The sequence below is a fragment of the Megalops cyprinoides genome, chromosome 13 (genome assembly GCF_013368585.1).
Source record: "Megalops cyprinoides isolate fMegCyp1 chromosome 13, fMegCyp1.pri, whole genome shotgun sequence".
NCBI lineage: Eukaryota > Metazoa > Chordata > Actinopteri > Elopiformes > Megalopidae > Megalops > Megalops cyprinoides.
The window spans coordinates 24,470,442-24,495,854 of record NC_050595.1 but is presented as its reverse complement, the minus strand read 5'-3'; the positions used below and the strand labels follow the sequence as shown (position 1 = coordinate 24,495,854).

The 25,413-nt window shown below is 42.0% G+C and overlaps 1 protein-coding gene across 2 annotated transcripts in view; it reads left to right on the top strand.

Moving 5' to 3' along the window:
* Window positions 1-25,413, top strand: part of pde8a (phosphodiesterase 8A) — a 52,301-nt gene that overhangs the window by 12,658 nt on the left and 14,230 nt on the right. For both annotated transcript variants that reach the window (XM_036543551.1, XM_036543550.1), the window contains exons 2-3: window positions 21,108-21,164; window positions 24,446-24,636. In XM_036543551.1, the coding sequence (XP_036399444.1) occupies window positions 21,108-21,164; window positions 24,446-24,636 (248 nt within the window). The remainder of the gene's footprint in view (window positions 1-21,107; window positions 21,165-24,445; window positions 24,637-25,413) is intronic.

Below are 25,413 nucleotides of genomic sequence, written 5' to 3'. Positions count from 1 at the left end.
TGTTGATTTGTAGTGAATTCCTTTTATGCAGTTCTTTTTTTTTTATTCAAACATTATGTCAAACTCACTTGGAGGCCTTTTGTCTCTTTCTCAGTTACACAATACCATATCAGTCTGTCAGTCTGCCTGTCTTTCTGTCAGTGCCAGCAACCATGACACCAATGTGACTGGTATCATTTAGGCAACATTCTTCCTGTGGGTTTGACATACTTGCGTATTCAGATAACACATTTACAATAAAAAATGTAAACGTATTTCACATTTTAAGTAGTTCCTTTTGGAGAGACATACTTCTTATTACATTGGGTCAATGCTTGAAAGTACACTCTGTATTCACTGTTTATTTACTTGATAATATAAATGTATTATTCTGAGAATTATTTATTATTAATTTAAGTGAGTGTTTTAAACTCAGAGTGTGAATATTCATCTCCTCACCCTTGTATCTATACCTGACATTGATTAGGATTGTTCTCTCCCATATAGTCTTGTGTTTTCTGTCCATAAATGGTGTGGTTTCTCTCTTAAGGATACAATGCAAAAAAATTACTTAGATGGCTTTTACAGGTAGTCTCTACAGTATTTTTATCTGGTGTGAATATGTATGAACATGTCTAGTTATTCATTGTCTTTAGTGAAAGTGAAGTTAATTTCACTGCATCTTACCCGTATAGATCAAGCCTTTAAAGTACATTTTCATTTAAAAAATGCGAGTAAATTAAAAAAAACATCACATTAAATTTACTGCTGTTAATAATTGAGTTTCACTCTGTTTTTTGGAATTGGAATGATATGGTTGAATCTCACTGTCTGTAGAATGTGTATTCTTGAGGCCCATGCTATGTAGTGTGAATGGAAAGTCTTTCTCGCAGTGTTTTAATGACTGAAATCTGCTGGTTTAATCCTGCTGGCAAACTCATTTTATGTCTTATTTTTAAGCCTTTTGGTCTTTGGGTTCTGCTTGTTTTCTTCTTGTCACAGTTTAGCTTGTGCCTTGAATTAATGCACACTCTTTGATCATTGGGACATAAGAAAGCATCATCAATATGAGAGCAGGACAACAAAAAACCTTTAGATATCTATTAATATTTTGCCCCAAGGCATATGTGTGCACATTCCAGAGCGGTCAAGGTCCCATATACACAGCATGTATTAATGCATCGGACCTAACAGAATTTGCGTCACCAGCTGAGTTCTCATGATTACTCACATGAAATGATCCCACATGTGTAGCTGCTACATGTGTATCTTCACTCTACCCCCCCAGTTACCCCAGAGTATATATGAAAGTACGTTTGCATCTACATGTCTAATGGTAACCTACGCAAACAGTGATCTAACATTTAAATTGCTCATGGCTGAGGGACATGGGTTTCTAGAATCTAGGACATGATACATGATGTTCCACTCACTCATCTCTCAGAAGATAGTGGACTGTCCCTGGACCATTTGTATATCCTTTGCTTTCTAAATCACCTTATATGAACATCTGCCAAGTGACTGAATGTAATGTAATTCATGTATTATGTATACAATGTAAAATGTATAAATGACCAAAATGTCATGAAAATCAGACTAATATTAACATCCATGGTTATGCAGTTGTTTATATGGTTGATTCTGTCAAGAGCACTGGAGGCACTGAACTTTTATTTAAATTGCATGCCTATCATACAAAATTATTTGACTTTTGAAACTTATTTCGGTCTTGAAAAAGGCTTTGTGTGCATGTTGGCATAATAGGCCCATCTTTGTGCACTAGACAGACTTAGGTGTAGTTTTGTTTCTTGTATGATGTTTTTGCAGTATGTTTGGCATAAAAAGATGCCATCATGTTTGTGTGTGTCCACCATCATATTTTCTTTATTGTGGAACAGTGACGTGGTTACATTCCTGGTATGGCGAACAAGCATGACAAAAAAGAGGGTGTGTAAAATTTGGGCAAGAGCAGGACATGAGAAATAAGCATGAGGTATTTCAGCCACTTTAAAGGAATGGCCTTATTCAGTTGAGAAGTTTGTTATGGGACCAGACAGCCTAAACAACAAAGTGACAAACCCCATTTCAGATATGCAGTGTATGTGAAGCCATCTTTTATCTGCAGTACTACTTCCTATTGTGCTCAAACCAACTTACATTATCCTTATTTAATCTGCCTTCAGAGGGATAGGTTGTCTTTCTGCATTGTGTACATTATTGTGTGGTTACAAGTTTGTAAAATATTCAGGCCCATGTGACCAAATAAAAAAATGAAGACCTGTTCAAAAAGTAATGCAATTATGATTAGATTTTTTTTATTATTCCCTGAACCAAAAAGCAAAGCCTAGAAAAGGTATACAAAGTAGATATGACAGGGCTGAATTCAAGCTTTGCAAAGTTTGTCCAATTGTCTTTAAATATCTATAGAGCACTCGTACAGCAATGGAGAACACTGGACAACGTGTGTTTTGATAGTCGTCGTAGCACATAATGCTGACCCTAAATGACCACCAGAGAGCATGATTGAAATCTTGTTTGTGTAGCTATAAAATTGAAGATGGGTAGAACACCGAACCTTAACGTCCTTCGGGCACGGTTGCCACGACGAATGGAGTGTGTTCAGCTCATGGCGAGGATGTGGAGCTGCCTAATTTTTTTTTTTTTTTTAATGCTCTGATTTCCATGTGTGTCCGGAGCAATGCCAAACAGAATCCGGTAGGGAAGAGTTAGGATCGGCCTCCTCCTCCTCCTGGGTCTCAGTGCTTTGTTTTTGCCAAAACGCCTTTTCATTGTCTGTCAGGATATGATACCAATTTGTCAGCGTTTGCTTGCCACCACCTCCCGCCTATAGATTTGGCTGAGCATGATGGTACTTGCTAAGACTGCCCCATTCCCGCTCCGCTAAATCTGATGTAAGATTTTTCGCTGTTCAGACTGCGGTGCCATCCATCTCTCAGCACTTTGTCTCGTTCCGCGTCTCTCGTGGTTCTTTAATGTTGACTGCTGAATTTGCATGGTCAAAACGCACTTCCATCACTAGCAGGAAATGTGTTTCTAAGTGTGGAATAGCTGAGAAAATGGTTTTGGTTTATGTCAGTGCATTCAAGTTTGGATACACCTTTGCCAAGCTTCTTTTTTTGAGGCTTTGAATGTTTTCAGAAATCAGCATGTACAGCACTTGAATGTATGTGGCTATCCTGCACATTACATGGCATTTTTGAACGAAAAGGTAGAGCTGGAGTTCTTTTTCTGTAATTTTTCATTTTGGTGAGGTGCACAAATGGTTAAATGTACAGTCTCTTGTTTTCTAAATGAGTTGTTTCTGTATGGCACACCAGTAAAATGTTTGCTGTATTTGATGTGGTATTACCATGTGGAAAATGAAGGATTTTTTTTCTTTCTGAGTCAGGCAGAGAAGGAGGCTGCTCATACTGCAGTGTGTTCCATGTGTATTGGAGCACACTGCAGGCTATATGCAGACTTGCTGGTTGTTCTGTTCAAACCTCTACACAAAACCAGTGAAAAATGATTATGTGCAATCTTTGTCAGCCTCTCCCTCCTTGATCGAATTACTCTTTACATTCAGTTTTGCTAATTGTGCCACAGTCCCTGTGGATTTTTAAAGGTGCTCTCTCCTGTTGCGTGGAAAGGTGATTTGATGTCACCACGGTGCTGTAACACTTCCATGGCAAAGCAGTTTTATTTGACTTAATGTCTCAACAATTTCTTTTGTAGCCCACATGTTCAGTGTCAGTGCTGGTTTTCATACCTATACAAATTGACAGAGGAGAGTTTACTTATGCCCACCTTAAATATCATTCAGATTTACTCTAGTAAAAATTATACCATGTGCTGTCTTCTGGGTGTTGTTTTGTAAAATTAGGATTTTTTTATTAGATTTTTCAGGTGTGAGATTCCAAGAAGTAACATTTGCTTTCAAGCTGCTTTCAGGCAGAATATGCCTGGATTGTTGCTGAAACCATGTTGATATCTTTGTCTGGCAGTAGAGTGCATTGTCTTTAATGGTCTTCACTTGCAGGTTTAGTTTCTGCTGGATTAGAGGTGCTCTATTTTAAAGACATTAAGTAAACTTTAAAGATGTCATTGGGTTAGAGTTTCAAGTGAACCTCTTGCAAGGTCTTCGCTGAAACTGTGCCAAGGACGACTTAGGCTACCCCTTTGAAGCACATGACATAAAAGGCTGCATCAGCTGTCTTTGCCACTGCTCTTCAAAACTAAGCTCATATACAGTCTGTTAAGGACCTTTGACCACTTGTTGATTTGAATTCTTCTTTTATTTTATTGTCAGTGCAGGCGGCTGTAATATAGTAGGCCTAATTTTGATTAGTTGATTGTTTTGCTGTACTTGTTACTTGTTACTATTTAATACTCACTGCTCTGCGTTGGTTTAGGACATTGAAGTTGTCATTATTGCTGTGTACTTCGGTCTGCTAGTTTTTGATTTGTATACTTCACTGGCATCTTAGTTTTAGTATGTCACTTTATTTGAATGTTCCAGATAAATAAATAACTTGGGTGTGTCTTTTAGTAAATGCCATATTTTATGGTGATTAAAAAAGTTTCTTCTCTTAAACTCTAATTTTCATTTGCCATGGGAAATGTAGAGAGTGCGATTCAGAGGTTTACCTCAGAGTATTTTAGCTTTTGATAAAAAAAAAAAAAGTGTCCGTCTGGGCGTCCTTATCTGTCGATGCGATGTATGTACTGACACGTGTTTTTACAGTTGGCCGTATGGATGGCTGTTTCAGCTAAATACAGGCGTCCCGCCCTTACTGGTCCCCCTCGCTGAAGCGGAGAAATGCGAGAAGTCTACAGAACGTAGAGACTGCGTCAAGGGCACACCACCATCTGGGCTGCTCTGTCTATGATAAGACCCAAGTGCAAGGTCTCCCATTAGTTTTGCTGGCTTTGTGGCGATTGGGTCCCATCAGTGACGCGACAGAGCTCGGAGCATGGGAAGAGTGCAGCTTTTTCCACACACAGGAAGAGTGATGCAGCTTTGGATAACTGCTTTATTCTCGTCCATATGAACTGATGTAAAATGTACTATTTAACAATAGCCACCAGACCCCAACGAGTAAATGGGAATTTCTTTTTTTTTTTTTTTTTTTTTTGGTTTAAACCAGCTTGGAGGCCCCAGCCTAATTTTGCTGCCGTGGAAAAGGTCAATGCTTTTCAAAAGATTCCAGGGTTGTTTGCTGCTCTGGGGGCAAACCTAAACATGACTTCCTTTTAATGAAGAAACATCGTGGAGGGATGGGGGAATTGGATTTTTTTTTTGGGGGGGGGGGGGGGTGGGCAGAACTGAAACTGAGACCCATTGGATAATTCATTCCAGAGGAGGGCAAAGGTTTAGTGGGCTGATGAATTAATCCACTGTGTTGCTGCTCTCAGAGCTGAAGGGAAGCAACAAGAGAGGCCACCAGGCCTCATCATCACTGGCTGTGTATCTCTCTCCCTCTCTTTTAGTTTTCTTTCTTTGTTTCTTTCTCATCCTCTGCCCCTCTCTCTCTCTCCCTTACTCCCTGTGCTTCTCCCTCCGTATGGTCGCTATTGTAACTCTGAAAGCTGTTACCAAGGGTTCGTGCCCCCGATGTTGCCAGTTGTATGGAAGTCAATGGCATTTTGCCGTCATCAGTGGCACTCTTCCTTAGCTGTTTTCACTTTGCAAAGGGGGCTGCTGCTTTTTGAAATTAATTGTGTCTGTGAAGGCAGCAGGTTGAGATAATTTATAACGATTTGAACTCGCAAACCAAAGGAGATACTGGTAACCGATGCTCAGATCAGCCCCTCACCCCTCAGCGGTGAAAACTATTGCTTTCACTCACTGATGGTTCCAGTATAAAACTTCTCATCTCCAACCTTATAGCTTCTGTCTTCAGAGAGATATAGGTTTGACTGCATGGTCAAAGTGGACAGCACTGTTGGGGGAGGGAGGCTGTTGTATAAGTGCAGTCTATTTTAGATTACGTAGATCTGTTTTGGTGACTGGACAACAGGCAGCGTTTGACATGTTTTTGATGGTTTGTGGTAACTCTACTCTTGCGTTTTAGCAGTGTGCCCTTAGATTTCTGCATCGTTATACATTCCCGCATCTTGGAATAAAATCACAGATGATTATTGTGGCGTTGTTAATTGTTTAGAACAATCCTCGCCATGTGTTGTCCTTGTCATGTGGTTACGATTATGGCTTTGCATGATCTCTTGAAGATATTATCTGAATGATAAATAATTTTTATCATTTTTGCAAACAAAGTTGTACATTTTAGCTCCCTTTGCAATCTTAAGTGCATAATGCAGTCCTTATCATTTAGAATCAAATTAGTGCAAGTGTTATTTTTTGTTTCTTTCCCAGCATTATGTTCCTAGCTGTTGCTCACCATTGAATAAATGCAACAAGTAAAATCTTCTAATGGTTCAGCTAATATAAAAAAAAAACATTTTGCATTTGATTTGGAATGTTTTGCTAATGTGTGGTTGCAGGTAACATGTAAGCATCTAGTAAAAACCAGTATCCTTCTCACACATTTAAACCAATATGGTTAAGCAGTTTGTAGTTAATGGCATGATATATAAAAGATATGCAAGCAGTGTTACAACTTAAATGACAGGTTCCATTTTGCACTGCTTGTTGAAGTAAACTCAAAATATTTCCACCGAAGCATTCAACCATGACAGAATGTAAGGTATTCTAATATTTCCACAACATGTTCTTTTCTGAGCTTAGGGTCATTTTTTTCTGTGACAATCAACTTGAATTTTTTTGAAGTAATAGGCCAGAGCTACTTCAAAGCTGTAATGTTTTTTCATACAAAAATGACACGATCACCACCATTCTTAGTTGCATTTCCCTTTCTGGAAAGTATGGGCTGACTAACTTGGATTAATTTGATTAATTTGCTTTACACATATGCACTAATATTGTGCTGAATTTTTTCAATGCGTTTTCAAACCATGACCTCTTCAAATGAGGCAGTTTTTATGGACTTTTTACATGTCTTAGTTTCCTAAAACAATTTTTTTAGAGAAATGAGCATCCTAACTTCTGATTTCTCAGTGTCCCAACTGTAACTTTTTTTCAACATATTTACACTGCTTGACTCTTGCTTGACGTCACTAAATTAGTTACCAAAGAGGGTATTGGAATATGGCTTGAAAAGGCATCCAGTTCTGAGCTGATCCTCCTTCATTGTTTCTCTGTGGCCTCAAGGCTGTTCTTTCCCTTCTGGATCTCACAGTTCAGCTTGAGAACGGACATGCGTTTTTTTTGTTATTTTGCTGTGTCATACTCGAGCACTTGGTTCATCTTGGCTGGCGTGTAGGTCGAACAACTCAAAGAAAGTGAAGGGGAGAGAGGTCCTGGAAAAAGTGTTGTCGGGGAGAGATAATGCCCCCATTTAGGCTCCACGGGACGGCAGTGTGTTGTAGAAGGCCGCCCTCCATGTCCCGCCCTCATGTTCTCTACGAGTGGGCACGGCCGTTTGGCTGGGTCCGCTACCGCCAGCTCTTAAAACAGGCCCAGTGAGCTGCTATCCCGGTGCTCGGGGCCGGAGCTGATCACTCGATTGGGTGCGGCGGCTGCGGGCATGGAGATTGGGGATTGGATGGTCCCACACTGAGCCTACCACCCCCCCCCCCCAGGGTCTGGCTTCTGACTCATCAACTGGCCCTTGGCTCTCCCTCTCTAAGCTTGCGTTGGAGAACGGCACGGTTACAGTTACCAGGGGTTGCGCTGGCTATGGTACAAGAAGCACTGCGTCTCACAGTCCAGTAAAAAGCGCTCTATTGAAGATGTGGCTAAGTAGCATAGCTCAGGAGTGAACACCCCCCCCCCCCACCACCACCACCACCACCATATTAAAGATATATTTCAATGACCCACCGGAGTAATGAATCACTGTCACTGAAGCGGTTTTATTTTATGAGTGAAATTATGGTGCTGCATAATGGGTAGGATCAAGTGGCTTTCGCCTAAGAGACTTGGAGGGTTGCAAGAAAATGCGAGCAGGGAGCGTGGAAGCCCAAGCATTCTGAGTGTATGACATTAAAAACGCCAACCAACTGGCCTCCAATGAGCTAATAAAGCAAAACAACTGCAACTGAACTGATGTGGACAGCCACTTTTAAGGTGGAGCTCATTTGATGCGTTCGAACTTAATAAACAGTCTTTACCTGTTACAGTTCCACAGGATCACCCCAGCTTCTGTCTGCTTGCTGTAGCTGGCTTAGTTTTGATCCTCAGCAGACTCTAGAGTAGGTCACATCTGTGGTACATCAGTAGTTGCTAACCAGTAGCCTGTACTGAGTCCTTACTCTGCTCCGCGTGGCTGTGTTCAGAAGCATGCTCCACCCCAACTTCAGATGTTCAGCCCTGAGAATGTTAAAAGTGGATTCCAAAGTCTTTGTCAGCTCTGAAGTGGGGCTTTGTCCCCTGTTATCAACAGTCAGCTTTTGTTTTTGTTTGATCTCCAGTTGTTTAAACAACTAAGTGGATCTTCATATGACAGATGGATTTTTTTCATAACCATAACATTTCTTGTTTGTATATTACACCTTCAAAGCTAATTTTAGTCTTATTTATGGGCACCACTGACATTTATTGAAGTACTGTTTGGCATAAGAATGAAAAATGGTAGAAATAAAAACCAGCAGGTTCATATTTATTTCATATTTATACTAGCACAGCCAAGTGTTTTCAATGTAGAAATGTTAAACAATATGGACATCTCTCAAAAACCAGTACCAGGCTAAGGAGTGCGTGTGTGTGTGTGTACACATATATAAAGAAGAATGACTCCAGCAGATTTGGCAAACAGTCACTCTGTACTGTATCTCTACTATGTGAAAGGTCTTGGCAAAATTCATGCAATCAGAAGGCACACCGATAGGCTGGGTCAAATCCAGAAGGACCAGTTTTACTACAAAGACTATTACGGAAGATGGATATGGTGCTGGTGTTGCCTTTCTATTAAATAAATGCTTTTACTTGTGGAGGGCTGTGCACTGTGACACACACTTCCAGCTCTGTCGTCTCTCACTTAGGCATACCTGTACTTTTTTGATTTATTTAATGAAAAGGTCCCATTAAAAGAAAAATAAAGCGGCATAATATTTACTCCATATCTCATTGTGGATTACAAAATACGGGAAGGTTTGTCTCTCTTGGCGGGGAGAGGTGTTTAAGCAACGCTTTCAGCCTTTAAACTGTTGGTTCAGGGAGAGAGTGTCAGCTAAGGTGAGAGTGCTTTGGGAACAGATCCTCCCATTGTTTTTTAAATATTCGTCAGAAATAAGGCCGCATTCAGAGCCTTGCGCTTTTCCCTCAAGGTTAAAAAGTTGAATCATGGGATGGCATGTGATCCCTCCTTAAGGTTGTTGAAACAGTATTATTCAAAGTGAGGTCCAAAACAAGACACCATAAGTGTTTACTTTGTAACCGGCCCTCTGTTGTTTTTTTAGATGCTCGCTGGAAAGTACGTATATCTGCCTTGTCACAGCCACGTTTGTCTGGTAGTGACCCTGCCCTCCTCCCACTCGCACCCGTATGCCGTTTCTTTGCTCAAGTCTGCATCTTCTTAGTGTGGACAGCGTGGTCATTTTTTTTCATACGAAACCGTGCCCGAGTCTGTGTCTGTCTCCAAAAACTGTCTGAAGCCAAAGGTGAACACAAAAGCAGGGAACCCTGTACATGTCTGTTGTTGGATATTAGCATAAGCTCTGCTTTGTCATTGTTGAATCACTTTTTTTTTGGAAAATAATCCTTCATTTGAGTTTGGAACACATTTTAATCCTTCTGAGTAATTGACAATTGTTTACACTCATCCATTAAATGATTTGCACAAGCCTCGTTTAGCTCATGCACTTTCTTTGTGAAGAATCCCTAGGTCCTTCCTCCCCAAGACCAAAGCTGGGGCAAAAGTGGAAAAGATCCCATATTTGGCTAAAAGTATGTCTTAGTAATTGTATTCTGCATTTTGTATAGCGGGCATTAATTGAAGTGTAGAGCTTGTACAGCAGGCATTGGTGTCCATAGGAAGCAGAAACACAGAGCTGTGTGTAGCAGCATTGCTAAAAGTTGTTGTTTTTCCACACATATTGTGTCTTTATGAATGTGCAAAAAAAATAATCCTACTGTGTGTCATCCTCATGGTTCATCAATGCTGTCAGCTGTATGAAACATTGGCAAACGATCACACTGTTAGCTCGGCGAAATGCACCATGAGCTAGCTGTTGATCGTTATATAGTGTCTTAATCAAATACCCATGATGCAGCAGTATGCAAAAAAAATGACGTAATTTCAAGGTCAGTGGCCTTTTGCTTTCACTGGACAAAGACAGATCAATCCGGTATCTGTTAGAACTTTGAGATACTCCTCCTAGATCTACGTGCCAAAGCAAACATGCCCAGAGTCAACATTTGAACACCACATATGGTCACTTTTCTTCAGTCCTTCACATGTAATATGTACGCAAATGATATTATACACTGGACTTATTATATAAAAGACTCTGGTTAGAGTCTTGAAAGTGTAAATTGGTTTGTTTTTTGGGTAATGTGTTTTTGGAATATCTGCAAAGATGATTGATATTTGTGAGACGTCGGTCATCCTCGTCAGTTAGTCACACCTAGCCCTTCCAACACACAATCCTCCGCAGAGTGCATCAGGGATCGCTAAAGTAAACCGCAGTGGGTCATCTCTGGTGCAGCATCTGGTTTGCCGTTTTGTTGTAATGGACACGTGCTGCGGAGTTGGAGTGAGACTGGGCCGAACTCCCCGAAAGTAGCTTCAGCCTGGCCCCCTGAAGCAGGTGCTGGTCACGGGAGGACTCTGTCTGTTTTTTACACCACGGGGACTCAGAGTTCTGTGCCCGGTCTGAACACAGAGGAAAACCACAAAGTAAATGAGCAAGGTCAAAAAGAAAAAAAAAAAAAGAGGAGCGGAGCCAAGTCAGGAACACGGGATTGAAAGAAACATTGAAGGCTGCAGGGTTATAGAATATAAATTTAGCATCCGGAGAGCGTTGTGAAGGGAAGCCGTTGTAGGGAGGCGGAGGCGGCGGCAGCGGGGGAGAAACGCACACAAGGACTGGGGAAACCGGGCCAGGTCGTCAAAGATGGAGGAAGGCCAGGAGTCGCGAAGAGCACATATGAAGGCAAACTTGAGAGACAGGACTGAAAGGCACCAGCACTGAGCCCTAAAGCTGGCACAGAGAAACACTGACGCTAACTGCGTTCTGAGAAACTGAGCAAAAAAACATTCCCTTTTGTTTTGACCCACAGAGTGATTTTTTTTTTCTCCTCTCCCCTGTTATGTCTCTGTGCTCTAGTGAAAGCTGGGTTATGGTTGGGTACTGTGGCTGTGGACCGGTGATGCTTACGAAAAGAGCGTTGCCTTCAGTATTATTGTTAAGGAGATGCTGGCCCCCTTAAAGAAGGAGGCAGTGGGGGCAGGCGGGCGGGTTTTAGGCAGGCTAGATGTTGTGAAAGAAGGAGCCCATTAAGAAAGCCTGTCACTTTTTATTTGCTAGATTCCCTAACAGAAATTACACCTTTTGAAATGGTTCCAATGGTTGTTGCCAGAGACGTGTTTTATGATTTATCTTACGAATTTGTCATTTAACATATGTATGTAATGGTAAATCTTAAATTAATTTGAAGTTTTCTGGAAAATGAAAGTGTATGGGCAACTGTAAAATGAATTCCAGGGAAAATGTTTATGTGGCGCACGCACCAATCACACTCCAAGTCAGTAGCCACTAAAAGTGGCTGATTGCTGAGTGCTTGGTGCGTCCAGCCAAGCACTTTCCCTGGGTTTGATTTTTTTAGATTAGAAACATGGGAAGTGCCACTCTATAGCAAAGCCCTGTGTGTGGGAGATGGAACTCCCAGTTCTGCGTTTGGCAGGGCACCGCATTGCTGAACTGTGTCTTTCTGCGACCCGGTGGCGTTCCCATTGATCTGCGGTGGATGGAGTCTGAAAGGCACGGAGGGTTTTTGAGGCAGGGGGGTGGGGGGAAGGCGGGTTTTTACAGGATAAGCCTCAGATTTCCTGGAAGGCCCAGTTTTCTGCTGCGAGTGAACTGCAGTGAACCTCTTCCCCTGGACGTGTCAGCGGAGCGGCGCCGAGCGCGGGCCGTGCCGCTGCTGCGTCGCGTGGGGGGCTTAGGGCTGCAAGCGGCATTAGCGGCGGATTGTTGCGTAATTGGGATAAGGACAGAAATACCTTGAAGGTGACAGGAGAGGAGAGAGAGTTCTGCACGGCCCAGGGATCTGTTTACATCTGAACCACTCATTTAATCACGACTTGCATTTAATCAGGCTTTCAATTTCATAACATGAGCAAGAGACATGAAGGAAATGGGGGGGAAAAAAAGTTCACTCGATATTCAGTATTCTAATATTTGTACTTACAGTTTCAAATGTACATTTGATAATAGTGTATGGATGTTAAGGATTGAGCTGTATGATTTGTGGTCCTTGACGAAAAAACTGGTTGCAAAAGCTGGTTTAGGCCTGTTCACATCTAAATACGCTGTATGTAAGGGCATATTTATTACCAGTCCGGCTTCTCTTCGTGTTTGGAGTGAAATGTTGCTACATGATGGACAGGCGTATGAGAATCCGTCACTGTAGGTCAGAAAAGTTTGACACCATTATGCAACGCAACATTAATAAAATGAGGTTAAAATGTGTGCAGTGATGGGAGAGAGACCGTTATGTGAGAGCCGATCTGGCAGCGCTGACGAGCTTCTCCCGGCCGAAATAGGCTTCTCCGAGATTGTTGTGTAACTGCGATCACCTGACCCACAATGCCTTAAGGCATCCTGCCACTCGTTCTGTTATGTCAGACTCTAATGCTGTTTGAGCTAATGCGAGTTTCTGGCCGTTCACAGTCACTGCAGGTACTTGAGTGTGCAGCGCGTATCGAAGAGCCGCGTTTGTTGCTCCAATAACAAAACCTGCCCCGCTCGGCCCTGCTCCGGATTAGCGGGGTCTGTATTTTGCACTGTGCGGTGAAGAAGCCCACTGCACGTTCCAGGTGGAAGCTTCTAAATCTGCTCAATCTGACACTTGTGCCATTTTAATCTCTTTAATGGCTCACATGCCCAACACATTTGAATTTTCATAGACAAAATTCTAGAATCTGTGAATATGATTTCAGAGTTTTAAAAAAAGCAGCGGTCATTTGTTTTGCCTTAAGGGTACAGACCTTATCATCAGACTACAATGGAACTGGAATATTCGCTAACAATTATAAAAGGAGCACATCATTACTTTCTTGCAGTGTAATCTGTTCCGTGTCATAATGTTCATATGGTGTATCATTACGAATTTCCTAAATCAAGATTTAAGCATATATTATGGCTGTAGTGATTGGTTGATTAGTCAGACTGATTAATCAACTGACAACTATGTGTATAACTGCTTTTAATTGATTGCAATTCATGGGGTTTAGTAAACGAGTTAAATGTTGTGACGTGTGCACACGTGGGGTCAGCATAGCAATGGGGTGCCCTGATTAAGCCCCTTGTGTCTGTGCGTTGTCCCCCTCCCGCCCCCGTGATTGTCTCCTGCATGCTTGTTGCTGTGGTGAGAAGCATGGGCCGTAGGTTAATTGCCGTGTCGAGCTGGTGGGGTGAAGTTATTGAGGGGAAAAAGAAGGTCCTGTAGACTATGCCGTTTTTTGTGAGTTTGTTCTGGAGTATACTACTGAAAACATCTATTGTCCAAACCCTGCAGTTGACCTCCACGTGGTCAGGTACAAGCTCCGATTATTAAGTTACGTGTCTGCCAACCCAGGGGTTAGTCTGTGGCCATTAGGAAATAAAACTTTTAAAGGACTTGCCGCCTGGACCTTTATTCAATTCTATTATGGGAAAGTTAGCAGCTAGCTAGCTAGGCAGAAATATTAGGATAAAAGTACAGTATGTGGTTCACAATTGGCTAACTTCATAATTTCAGTTAAAAACAAGGTAATAAAGTCATCAGTCATCAAAACACAACTAACGTCCTGGGTAGCTGTACAGGTATGACATGAAATGACCAATTAAGCAGTAATGCCAGCAATCTTGGGTCACTAGCTGGCTATTTCAGTCACAGTGAGTGTGACTGATTTTTCTAACCTGTATGCACTGCGATGATGTAAAAGAAGACACACATGACTGGATCTGGATGGGTTCCATCACTTCCCTTTTCTCAGAAACAAGAGCCACAAGTCAGAATATCAGTGAAGAACATAAATTTTACATTTACATTTACATTTATTTATTTAGCAGACGCTTTTATCCAAAGCGACGTACAAAAGTGCATACAGTAAGTATAGCGACAGTACGGGGACAGGATGATAACATAAATAACATAGAAGTTATAAAGTCTCAGGCTATTTATGTGAAAATGTCTTGATTTCATCACATGAGTATAATATTCATTTCATGTCTCCAAATTGTTTTTTCTCCACTTGGGTTACATCTGAAGTCCAAATAAATAGAGCATTGCCACATACATGTAATTTTTAAAGAATCTTGAAAAAGGTTTTTATCCAAATAGATTTGGACTATATGACCTTCTAGTATTGCCAAATGAGGAGCAAGCTACAAGTGTTAACCCTAATAAAACATTGTGAAGAAAGGTGGGCTGTCTTTCAGAATGTACAAATAGTCTATATTGTTTAAAAAAATTATTTTGATTTGCTGACAGCCCTAATATATAAAAACAAATTCTGATTATCTGGCTACGGATTATCTGGTGTGTACATTAACTGAAGTCATAGGTTATGCTATTTATTTCAGTAACATAAAATATATTAAAAATAAATAACAATTTTCTGCCTCTCCACATGTTGACAATAGGAATAGGTGTTATCCTAAAGTTGACCAGGTATTTAGGTGGTCATACTATTGAAGAGGAAGGTAGAAAATTATGTTACAGTTATAATGGTGTGCTAAAATGCAGCCAAATAATACAGCTGACACACAGTGGCACAAATTTTCTCTAATATAGGTACCAAGCGACCTGTAACTAGGTAACAGTGTGTGGCAACACTTTTTAGCTATCTGATGCTTGTCATCTTACTCGGTGTCATGTATTTTTCTACATGTATCTACATATTTACAGTTTGTTGGCTATCTGGGTGCTAGTCTTACTTTTTAAATATTTTGATATTAAATGTTATTTGTCACTACAGTACACAGTATCCCCAGCTCAGATAGAGTGACCTGTTGTGGTTGTGTGTGTATATAGACAGTAGTATGCTGTATGTGTAAATGTGTGTTTAACGTAATCTGTGGAACTCAAATTGTATTTATATGTATGCACATTTGTGCAAATATTATGTGTGTATATACATACACACATAATGGGCGAGCCTACATATAGCCTACGTTGCATTAGATTGCAGTAGAATTTGCATGTGTGTGATTTGTAGTTTACTACTGGGACGAGCTGCAGTAGTGACGTGTCTTTGTCTGAGCAGCGCCTGCTCCGGCTTGTGTTCGAGCGGAGTGGGCTCCCCCGGCGCAGTCTCTAAGCTACGTCGTGCGCCCAGCTGACAGGAAACGCATCACTGCAAGGCCAAAGAGCCTCTCTCTTGTGTCGTGCGGTGTCACTCAGCCCCGGGCTCCGGGAACAGCGCCTTTCCCCTAACGTCAACAAGCGCTGCCTGGACCTCTTCGCACATCTGTGCTTGTGCTACTGTTAATAAATACTGAAACAAAGATCTGGCCTGATCACATTTTATTTTGATTCGGGGGGAGGTCGTAACCTTGACGACACAATAGCCAGTGGCTGATCTGGCAATTATACAATATTCAACCCATGCAAATGATATTTTTTGTCAATAGACACAGGAAATTTTTTGATTTGAGACTTTCAGATGGATTCCTCTCAAGAGTTAAATCTTGACCAGCGGACCATTGTATATTTAAAATAATTTGTCTTGTACAAATACAGTAGGGTAGTCGACGACTGTCACACGCCTCCGGTTATTTTTGCACCAATAAGCCTTTTGCGCATTTACTTTTAATCAATATCAGTCTAGCACACTTTGATATTTCCCTGGTGAATTTGTCTGTCTCCTGAATGAATATGTGGTGTCTTACCATATTTTGTGACTGGTCGATCAGCAGTGCTGTATGTTCACATATACCCATTATCTCATGAGGTAAGAGATAAAACTTCAGACAGAGCGAGGGTCAGGGTGTTCTTTCACTGCCTTGGTGTACTGTGGGTACATGATAATATGAAGGCATTGGCTTTTGTGTCTAAAACAAACGTCAGTATCTAGGAATGACGGTGGGAACTTTGCTAGTTATCTTTTGAAGGATTTGCTGTAATTGCTAACAGCTTGCAAGGAGCCCCGTGTGGGTGAGCAGACTGCCTCTCAGTGTCTGCTCTTTGTATGATATAAGAAATCTAGTTTTGCTGCCTTGAAAGCAACGTCCAAGATTACATTTATGAATATGACACCCTTCATATTAAATATTTTGTAATGGAATACATTTTTTTCTCACAAGGTCCTATTTCTTATTTCATGGCAATATGAAACTTTCAGCCTGCAATAATAGATGTGTAAATTTGCATTTTGACAGTTTTATCTTGTGGCTTATTTGTTATCATTAAAAGTGTTTATATATTAAAAAAGTTCCTGGTATAGGAACAAAAGACTGTGCATGCATCTATCATTAACTGACTGACCATTTCTCTTGAGGCCAATTTTTTTTTTGTTTAAAGTCTAATGGGGTGTTTTCTTACGAAATGACCCCTGTACATTTTTCACAATGTGGTCATTTTTCACAATAATGCTCACAGGGGGACGGCGCTGTGATGGCAATGCCGGTTACATCTCGGTGGACCGCACCTCCTGTAGATTTCCTGCTGAACACGTTGATTTTCCAGAGGGATTTTGACTAGAGGCGGAGAGAAGCTAGCAGGGCTACACTATGCACAGGGAGGCCATCACCTAAAAGCTCAGACATCCACGTAGCGTGGCACCGTCCTTATTAAAGTGTTTTCCTGGAATATGCTACTCTGTTCCTCACCTCTCTCAGTCTCAACGGTACACAGCCTGTTTCAGACACTGTTCAGAGTTTTGTCGTGTGCGCAGCGGGTTGAGGATGCCGAACTGAAGCGGCCCCTTTTTTCAAAGTGGTGACTCACCTTGTGTCATACCTCGGCGGCTGCAGGCTTGGTCACTGTACATAATGCTCTGACTCATTTCATTTGAAGTCTCATGCCCTTTAGCCTTCTGCTGTAATTAAAAGAATACGTGTACCAGTCATACTTTGCCATTGTAGCAATGTGCAAATATCGCCAATTGTAAATATCCTAAATTGTAAATCGTGCCGGCTGCTTTTTCAAAAGAGTCCTAAATCAGAATTTTGTAACAGCAGCTGTGGGCTTTTTTTTTTTTTGCAGTAGTACAGGAAGAACCTCCCCATTGGTGGTTGGCAACCAGTGTGCAAATGAAGTAAGAAATTATTTGTGGTGATTGGACGCAATAGATCAGGCATGTAAAAGCGTCGTGGAGGTCATGGAGATAGCATTGTTTGAATATTTAAAAAAAAAATGGCTTTATGTGAGGGCTGAATCAGGCCCAGAGTCATGTTATAGCTCCTATTGGTGCACTCTCCAGTAGAGAGGATGTCAACAAGAGCTCTCCTGAGGAGCCAATATAAAAATGATGTTGCACATATTCATATATTTGTCTTTTGGTACAACGTAGCCATCTTACAGCGGTGTCCATTTGAAGTCTTTGGAAGAATGTCAGTGTTGGAGTTTCGTCCGTAAGTGATGCAGCGCATGTGGAAATGGGAAAGACACTACACTGAGGCCCCTCAGAGTGTGCTTATATGAAGTGTAGGCTAGAAATTGCTGGCTGTGGGAAGGAAGCAATTCTATTTATAAACATTTTTGTCAGCATTGCCAGCTCAGTGTTAGCCTGTCAGAGGGAAACCCCTTCCTCTCAAGCAGTGACAAGGAAAAAGGGGGACAATTCGGGAATGCAACACCCATCACATACCTGCGGCTGTTTTTTTTTTTTTTTTTTTTCTTTTTTTTTTCCCCGAACCATTAGAATTTGATGAGACGCTGTTACTCTACTTCTGTGTGAATGAATTTTCTGGCTTCTGACATATTACAGTGGATGAAAGGTTCATCCGGCATGCTTTATAATTATCACAGTGTAATTTTAATATGAAAATTAAAACAAATTCCACTCAGAATTACATTACTTGTTTACTTATTGGAAACCATTATCCAGGATGGGTACCTTATGTCATGTGTTAACATTTTAAATTTTTTGGGAAGCAGGCGATTTTGGTGAGTACGTGGTTGTAACGAAGCAGAGACCTGTATTAGTCGGGGCAGCCGTTTTCATGCGAAATGCGTCAGATGTCCCAGGATTCCGAGTTCTCTGATCACCCCCCCCGCCCCACCCTCCCCCACACCGCTGCCGCTAGGAAACCGTTTACCCTTTCTATCTGTCTCTGCTGACGTCTGCTCACTGAACAATGTCATCAAATTTCCTGTTTTTCACTTTAGTGGAAAGCCACTCTTCCAGTTTATATGAAGGGCTTTGTGGCGAGGAGATCCATAGAACCGGATGAACCCAGTAGACAGGATGTGGGGTTAAAGGTTGCCGTACTAAGTAAATACAGTAGGTGTATATAATTGAACTTTGCTGTCTGACTTGCTGGGGGATAATATAGTCCATGAAATAATTGCAGTCGAATGATAAATCTGTAGCCTTTCAGGACATTTTTTTCTCTCTTTATGTTGTTACCAGTGGTTTGGAATAGAGAAGTAATGGAGGGGAATGTTTGGAGTGGATGGAGTGTTTACTTTGTTGAAAAGCACTCACATTGGATGGCAGAATAGCATCCTCAGATTGTTGGAAATGCTGAGAGGCTGGTCAATCGTGCGTGCGTGTGTGTGTATGTGGTTTTTTTGTGTTGACCGTGATCCAGTGGCATTCCGTTGTGAGAAATTAGCATTTTAAACAATCATCCAATGTGCAGTTAAAGCTGAATGCGGCGATGCTCATATTTTCTGTCCTGACATAAAGGCTGCATGCCTGCAAAAATAGTACTGGGAACATGCTGTCCGGGATACAGTCATTCTGAGAGCAGTTCCTGTGATGATTTTCATACAGATAAGGCCTAATTAATTATGAAGAGAGTATTTGCACTCAGATTAATTCAAAGCCGGATCCACCATAGGGAAAAATACTATGAAAAAACGTTATGGGAAAAAAAATTGATATGCTGCATTTCGGCTTGTGTCTGTCCCCGTGTTGGGACTTTGATATGGAATCGGGGACACTGTTTGTTACCCTTCACAAGCTGAGCAGGCCCTGGCCCCGCCCCGAGTACCCTCGGAGCACGAACGGCGGTTTTCGCGTTTGTATTTACATAGCTGAGAATAAAGAGGCCGGGCCTGGGCTCCTGCTCGCACAAAAACAGGCCCTGTCACTCGCTGTTAGCGGGACCGCGAGCCCGGCGAAAACCGGGGCCAAGATGTAGCTGGCGATGGGGGAGGCGTGGCTGGCAGCGGCCGCAACCATTGGAGGAGGGCGTCCTGGTACAGACCGCGCATGGGGCCTGCCATGCTCATGCCTCCCCCACCCCCCCCCCCCTTTCCCCGTTCGCTCCACTTCCACTCCGCTCTTTGCTGCGCCGAGGGACGAGGACGCCGCCGCAGATTGGCGCCCCCCCCAGCCTGCGGCACCGAAAGAGTGGAGCTCGGTGTCAGAAGGCAGCCCTATTCCCTGTTACACAACACGACCCGGAGCACCGCTGAGTCTGTCAGCATCAATTAGGGGAGAGGGATCAGGCCGCTGAACCGGCGTGTCGTTCCCCGCTCCGCTCCGCCCGGGCCGCAGCGAAATGTAATACGTCAAACGCTTGACTCCAACATCTCCCCGTGACTGCAAATTAGCAAAACCGCACAGCCAAAATCTCAGGGTATGTTAGGTCTTGTCACGCTGATTAAAAGTTTAAATGCATTCGAATACATTTTTTTATGACAGTTGTTATGAAGCTGTGTTTTTTCAGTTTCAGTTACAGTGTACAAAAGTCACAGGGTCTTTAAATTGAAAAGCGAATATTATGAATGGGAAATCTGTGTTTCACTAACGCAGAAGGAGGCAAAGCTTCTGACCCAGTCAGACACTTCAAACACTAAACTCAAATATAATGCACAGTGTTTTGTTACTTTCAGTTGAATGTTATGCACTTCCTTCATGGTAAATCTGTGACAGGCACATTATTTGATGCTAGATGACTGACTGAATGTACGTGGCTGCTTCTCTGAACACATTTTGGAAAAAATGCATCTAACAGGTAGATGAAATGAAACCTTTGCTTGTAGCGTAGTGTCAAAGCAGATCTGTTGAAAGTCCAATCAGTTAACGGCAAAACTTTCTGTTCACAAATCGCATCCTCCTTAAGGTTATACATGTGTCTGCAAATGTATATTACCTGTACAACACAGTGGACTTTGCAAGAAATCAGACTAATTCAGCTGCTAAAATGGATTATTATTAATCCAATCGGCTTCTTTTTAAAAGGCTTACGTTTTCATAAGAAGTGATTTGAAACTGCTTTGCATCTGAAATTCCACTGTGAGTGTTTCTCACGTGCACAGTTTGTTTACTGAAAAGAGGAATTCTGGAGGGATGGCTATCCACAGAGGGCTGCGTTGCTATGGATACTAACCCCTGTGTGGCGTTCCATGAGGAGGAAGGAAGATAGATTATTAGCGGACAGAGCATTCTTTTTTTCACTCTGCCAAAAAAAAAAAAAAAAAAAGTTGTATGTGTTCAGTTACAGTATTCTAATTAGAATACATTTGTATGCCATATGTGTTTTAAAAGGTGTGCGTATAATGAGAAATATATTTTTATAGTGAGTTATTTCATTTAAAAAAAATAGAAATTTACAGTTCATTTTTAATAAAAAATAACCACACTGCACAGAAATATGGAAAGTGGCAGTGCAAGTAATTGTGATCACATAACTGTGCTCATAGATTGACAAACTGGGTAGTGTTGACATTGTTCCGAACAAGCGTTTCCATTTCATAATGATCTTTCCTGTATTTTCTCTTGCAGGCCACGTTTAAAGAGGTGCAGTTTGGACCAATGAGGCTATACGAAGATCAGCTTCAGGTACGATGTTCTCTTTCTCTTTCATGTAGTCATGTTGTGTTTCAAATGTACATTAAAATATATTGGGTCCAGTGTACTGAAGAGTTGTACTTTACCTCATAGCAACATGACAGCCCCTGAAACTGACATGAGCGTATTCTGAGTGCGGATAGGAACAAAAAATGCTAGCAATTTTCAAAACCATGACCTTGTACAGGACCTTAATTGCAAAGATTGTCTTGCCACTTTGCGGCTAAGTCTAACATTCTCTTGTGTTTTCTTTGTCATGAGTTACTTTCACTCAAAACTATTTATTTTTTAGTACTTAAAGTCTGCACACTGTTGCACTGGAATTCTGGGACAGTTTAACCTGTCTTAAAAAGTCTTTTTGACTTTTCTGCTCAAGTGGTGAGATTTGAGGAGTTTAGAAACTAATAGGAGCCCTCATGATAGTATGCCCTCATGTTTTTTATATGTTTCTGATAAAATCTTTGCTGTATAATCCACCATTACAACTGTGTCACCCCAATAGCTTTAAGACGTTGGCAAACAATCACCCATGAAAAAAAAGTTCTTAATAGATGCATTGTGTGAACCATACTTGGTGTTGCCCTGGCAACCAAGCCAAACATTCATTGCGGCGAACATACCATAAGGGACAATACATGTTATATGAGAACCAGACGGAGGGTCTAGAGACCTGTGTTCGCATCACAAGTCTGGCATTCAGATGTTCAATGGCTCATTATACGACGTTCCTCAAACACTTGCCCTTTCTGCCATGTCCTGTGGCATGTGGTTGAAGGGCGGAACGAGCAGAAAGGGCTCTGCTTCTTCTTCCCCTCGCTTGTTAGCGGCAGCTCCAGCCCTCGGTGTCCCCTCCGTCTTTGCGCTAGGAAATCTCTGCCTTTCTGACGTCTTCCTGAAAGCTGTCGCCGCGCGCCTGTGCCGGGGCCGGCGGAGGAGTGATTTACAGTAGGTAATGCAGATTTGCGGGGTGCCACTCAGAGCTGAGTCATGTTCACATCCCTTCAGGAGCCTCGGAGGGAGTGGTAATAAAGCTGAAACTACGTGACAAACGGAGTGTCCCACGGCCTGCGGCCCCGCAGTGCTAGCAGCTGCGCTAACAGCTAACAGTTCCGTTTCCTCCAGTGTCTGAACAGAAGCCACTGTATGGGCAAATATGCACTAGCCCTTGGACGTGTAACCACTTTTGCTGTTACCGAAATGTGAAGCGTGTCACTTGGACAATTAAGGACCCTGTACATATATCTGTTAAGGCTATTTAGAGGAAAAATGTTGTGTAGCAAAGTAACAAAGCATGTTTTGGAGGAAGCATTTTAAAATGGATAAATAAATGTTATAATACACGTATTTATACTAAGAAAATCTCTCAAGCTTTCTCTTTGCCTGCCTGTAGTGAATCTAACCCCAATGCTCTTTTGTCTTCAACTGTGATTAACAAATTGCACATTACATTTCCTCGCATCTTAGGTACTCTGTCTAAATGTTAGTGGCAGTTGGACTATGGAGTTTGACGCAAAGAAGTGACCCTTGCTCAAAAAGGTGTCACTCAAACAGACAAAGTGCGTTTCGGTCTGGTTGAAGAGAGGCCTGGAGCCGACGGTGACCGCATTTTACCTGTGAGCTGTGACTCCATGCTTTACGGTTTAATTACAGCGGGGAAATGAAACGGAGAGATTTCCTTTTCCTGTTTTTGCCACACGGGCTGCTGCGGCCGATTCCCCTATTCCCACCACGCTCACGGGACCCGCATGCTCTCAACGATGTTTTCTAGACATCAGTGTGAAACCGTGCCAAGCTCTTTAGACAAATCATCACCGTTTCATCCACTGCAAACCATTTCCTCTTCCCTTTTTTTGCAAGGAAAGGCACACATTTTATGCGATCCAAAAATGATGGCCTGTCTCTGATCTTTAAAACGTTTCTTTTTTAAAGTTTAAAAGTTTCTGTCTTCATTTTGGTGTCACGGGCGATTCTTGAGTTGAGTTGTGCTGCGCGGTTTGTGATTTGTTGACTTTGTAAGTTTAGAGCTGAATGAGTCTTCGTGTTTTATAGATTGGTGTATGGTATTACCACAGCTCGCATAATTACATCAGCCCAAACAGATGAATTACTCCTTGTTAACAAAAACTGAAATTAATCGTTTGGGAGAGGGGTTTGCCGGTTGAATAAAGGACAGATTGAAATGGTTGTGGTTGCAGGGTCAAGTCACAGATCACTCCCTCCCCTTTTCCAAAATGGGCCAAAGCATTACACAGCTTCCTCCAGTGCTTCCTCCACATCGTTTGGACCCTCGCGCTCAGACAGGGTGAAGTGCGTTTTGAATAGCGTGTCAACGTGGAATTCTGGCAAAATGCTCCGCGTGTCTTACATAGTTATCTGAGTGATGATGTATTTACAGTGTGGGCAGCTCCGACTGTGCGTTTGATCAGTTTATTACAAGGTACATGGTTTCCATTAGCCCTCCGATTCTGTAATCCAAGCGCCGCCGTGGCCATTGATGGAGAGGGTGAAGCAACAGCACTGAATCATTAACCAGTCATGGACTGCAGGATTCTTGCGCGAATTTAATGATAACTGCCCCGTCTTCCAGCCGCGCATGCTTTCGGGCCAGGGGATTATTTTGCCGGGGCGGTCGTGAATAAGAGCTTTTACGATATGCCAAAAGCTGAATCCTGCAGTTGTGATGCAGACTTAAGACTCATTCTTTGCATTTATTCCCCGCGTTGCCAGCCCTTTCGGGATGACGTCTGTTTGTTTCTGAGTGACTCATGAGTCTGATCTTAGCCCTTCAAATTTTGGAGGGCTGCCTAAATATTTGGCATTTACCTACGCAAGTAAAGGGTTAGGCTATATTAAAATACTTTGGCAGGACTGATGTTCTAAGTGGCCAATCTGACCCGTGGCCACAGCACCTTGAGTCTCCAACCTTAGCAACTCAGGGAAAGTGACCAGTGTCACTTGTGGTCAGCTAACTAGTCACGTAAAGCATATCTGTAGACAGAAGATCAACTGACACACTAAGCGCACGTGGTCTCAGTGAACAGTCTCGTAACTGGAAATATCATTTCTACGCTATGGCACGATGGGTAATGGTAGCAATGAAAACCATGAGTTCAAGGAAAAGGTTAGTGGGATTGTTTCTTCCAATGTGGAGGAAACGTTACCTCTGATTTTCCAATCTCCATGTGATGGGGCTTGAACAACCATATTTTCCCTTTTTGAATCTCTCTTACGGGAGCCCTTGTGCTGATTGGTCTGTTCTGCTTTGTTGCCAGGTACTCTTAGTATTTGCCAAAGAAGATAGCCAGAGCAATGGCTTCTGTTGGGCCTGTGAGAAAGCCAACTACAGGTGTAGCGTTGCCAGAACCCCTGAGTCTGCACTGGAGTGCTTCCTGGAAAAGCACCATGACATCATCATCATCGATCACAGGCATTCCAGATACTTTGATGCAGAAGCATTATGCCGGTACGTTGACACAACACACACATTTTTTTGTAATTTTAAAAAGGTTAAATGCTTCTTTAACGTGTCTGTCTTCAACATGGTTCTCATAAGAAAGATAAGGAAAATAATTCTTTCTAAAGCAGTGTTACATATTTAAGCGGCAGTAAAAATAAGCAACAAGTTTCTAGATACCATAGTGATGAAATTTTGCACATTCTTGAAATAACAGGAATGGATCATTGCATGGTCAATTGCTTAAGTTATTTTAAAAATTGGCAAAGTTTTGCTAAATTATTCAAATTTGTAACTTGTGATTGGATTTCTTTGAAGAACACACGTTGCACAAAGGAGAAAGTCTTGTCTTCAAAGCAATACACTGCCATTTTTTGGACACAAAAAAGAAACTAACTGTGACATGTTACAAGTGTGATCAAACATAAAACAGATCCTTTGCTATGGATTTCCCTGCATCATGAAGCCAGGAGTTCTGGCCTGACTTCAGTCATGTCTCAGCAAAGTCGTATGACCCTCTGAAATGAGAAACTTGTCCTCTCAGCTCTATCTTTAGCTTCAACATAAACCAAAAACGAGTTTATAAACATCAATTTAACTGGCCTGCCATGTATGTTAACCTTATTCATTTTCGCCAATCTATATACATTGAGCATACACGCACAGCGCCTGAGAAAGAACTAAAGAGGCTTTATGGGCGAAACCCTCCCAGTAACCACTGGCTGATGACTGCGAGTGTACAGTACATTCTTTCAGTGCCACATTCATTTGCGGAGGACTGCACAA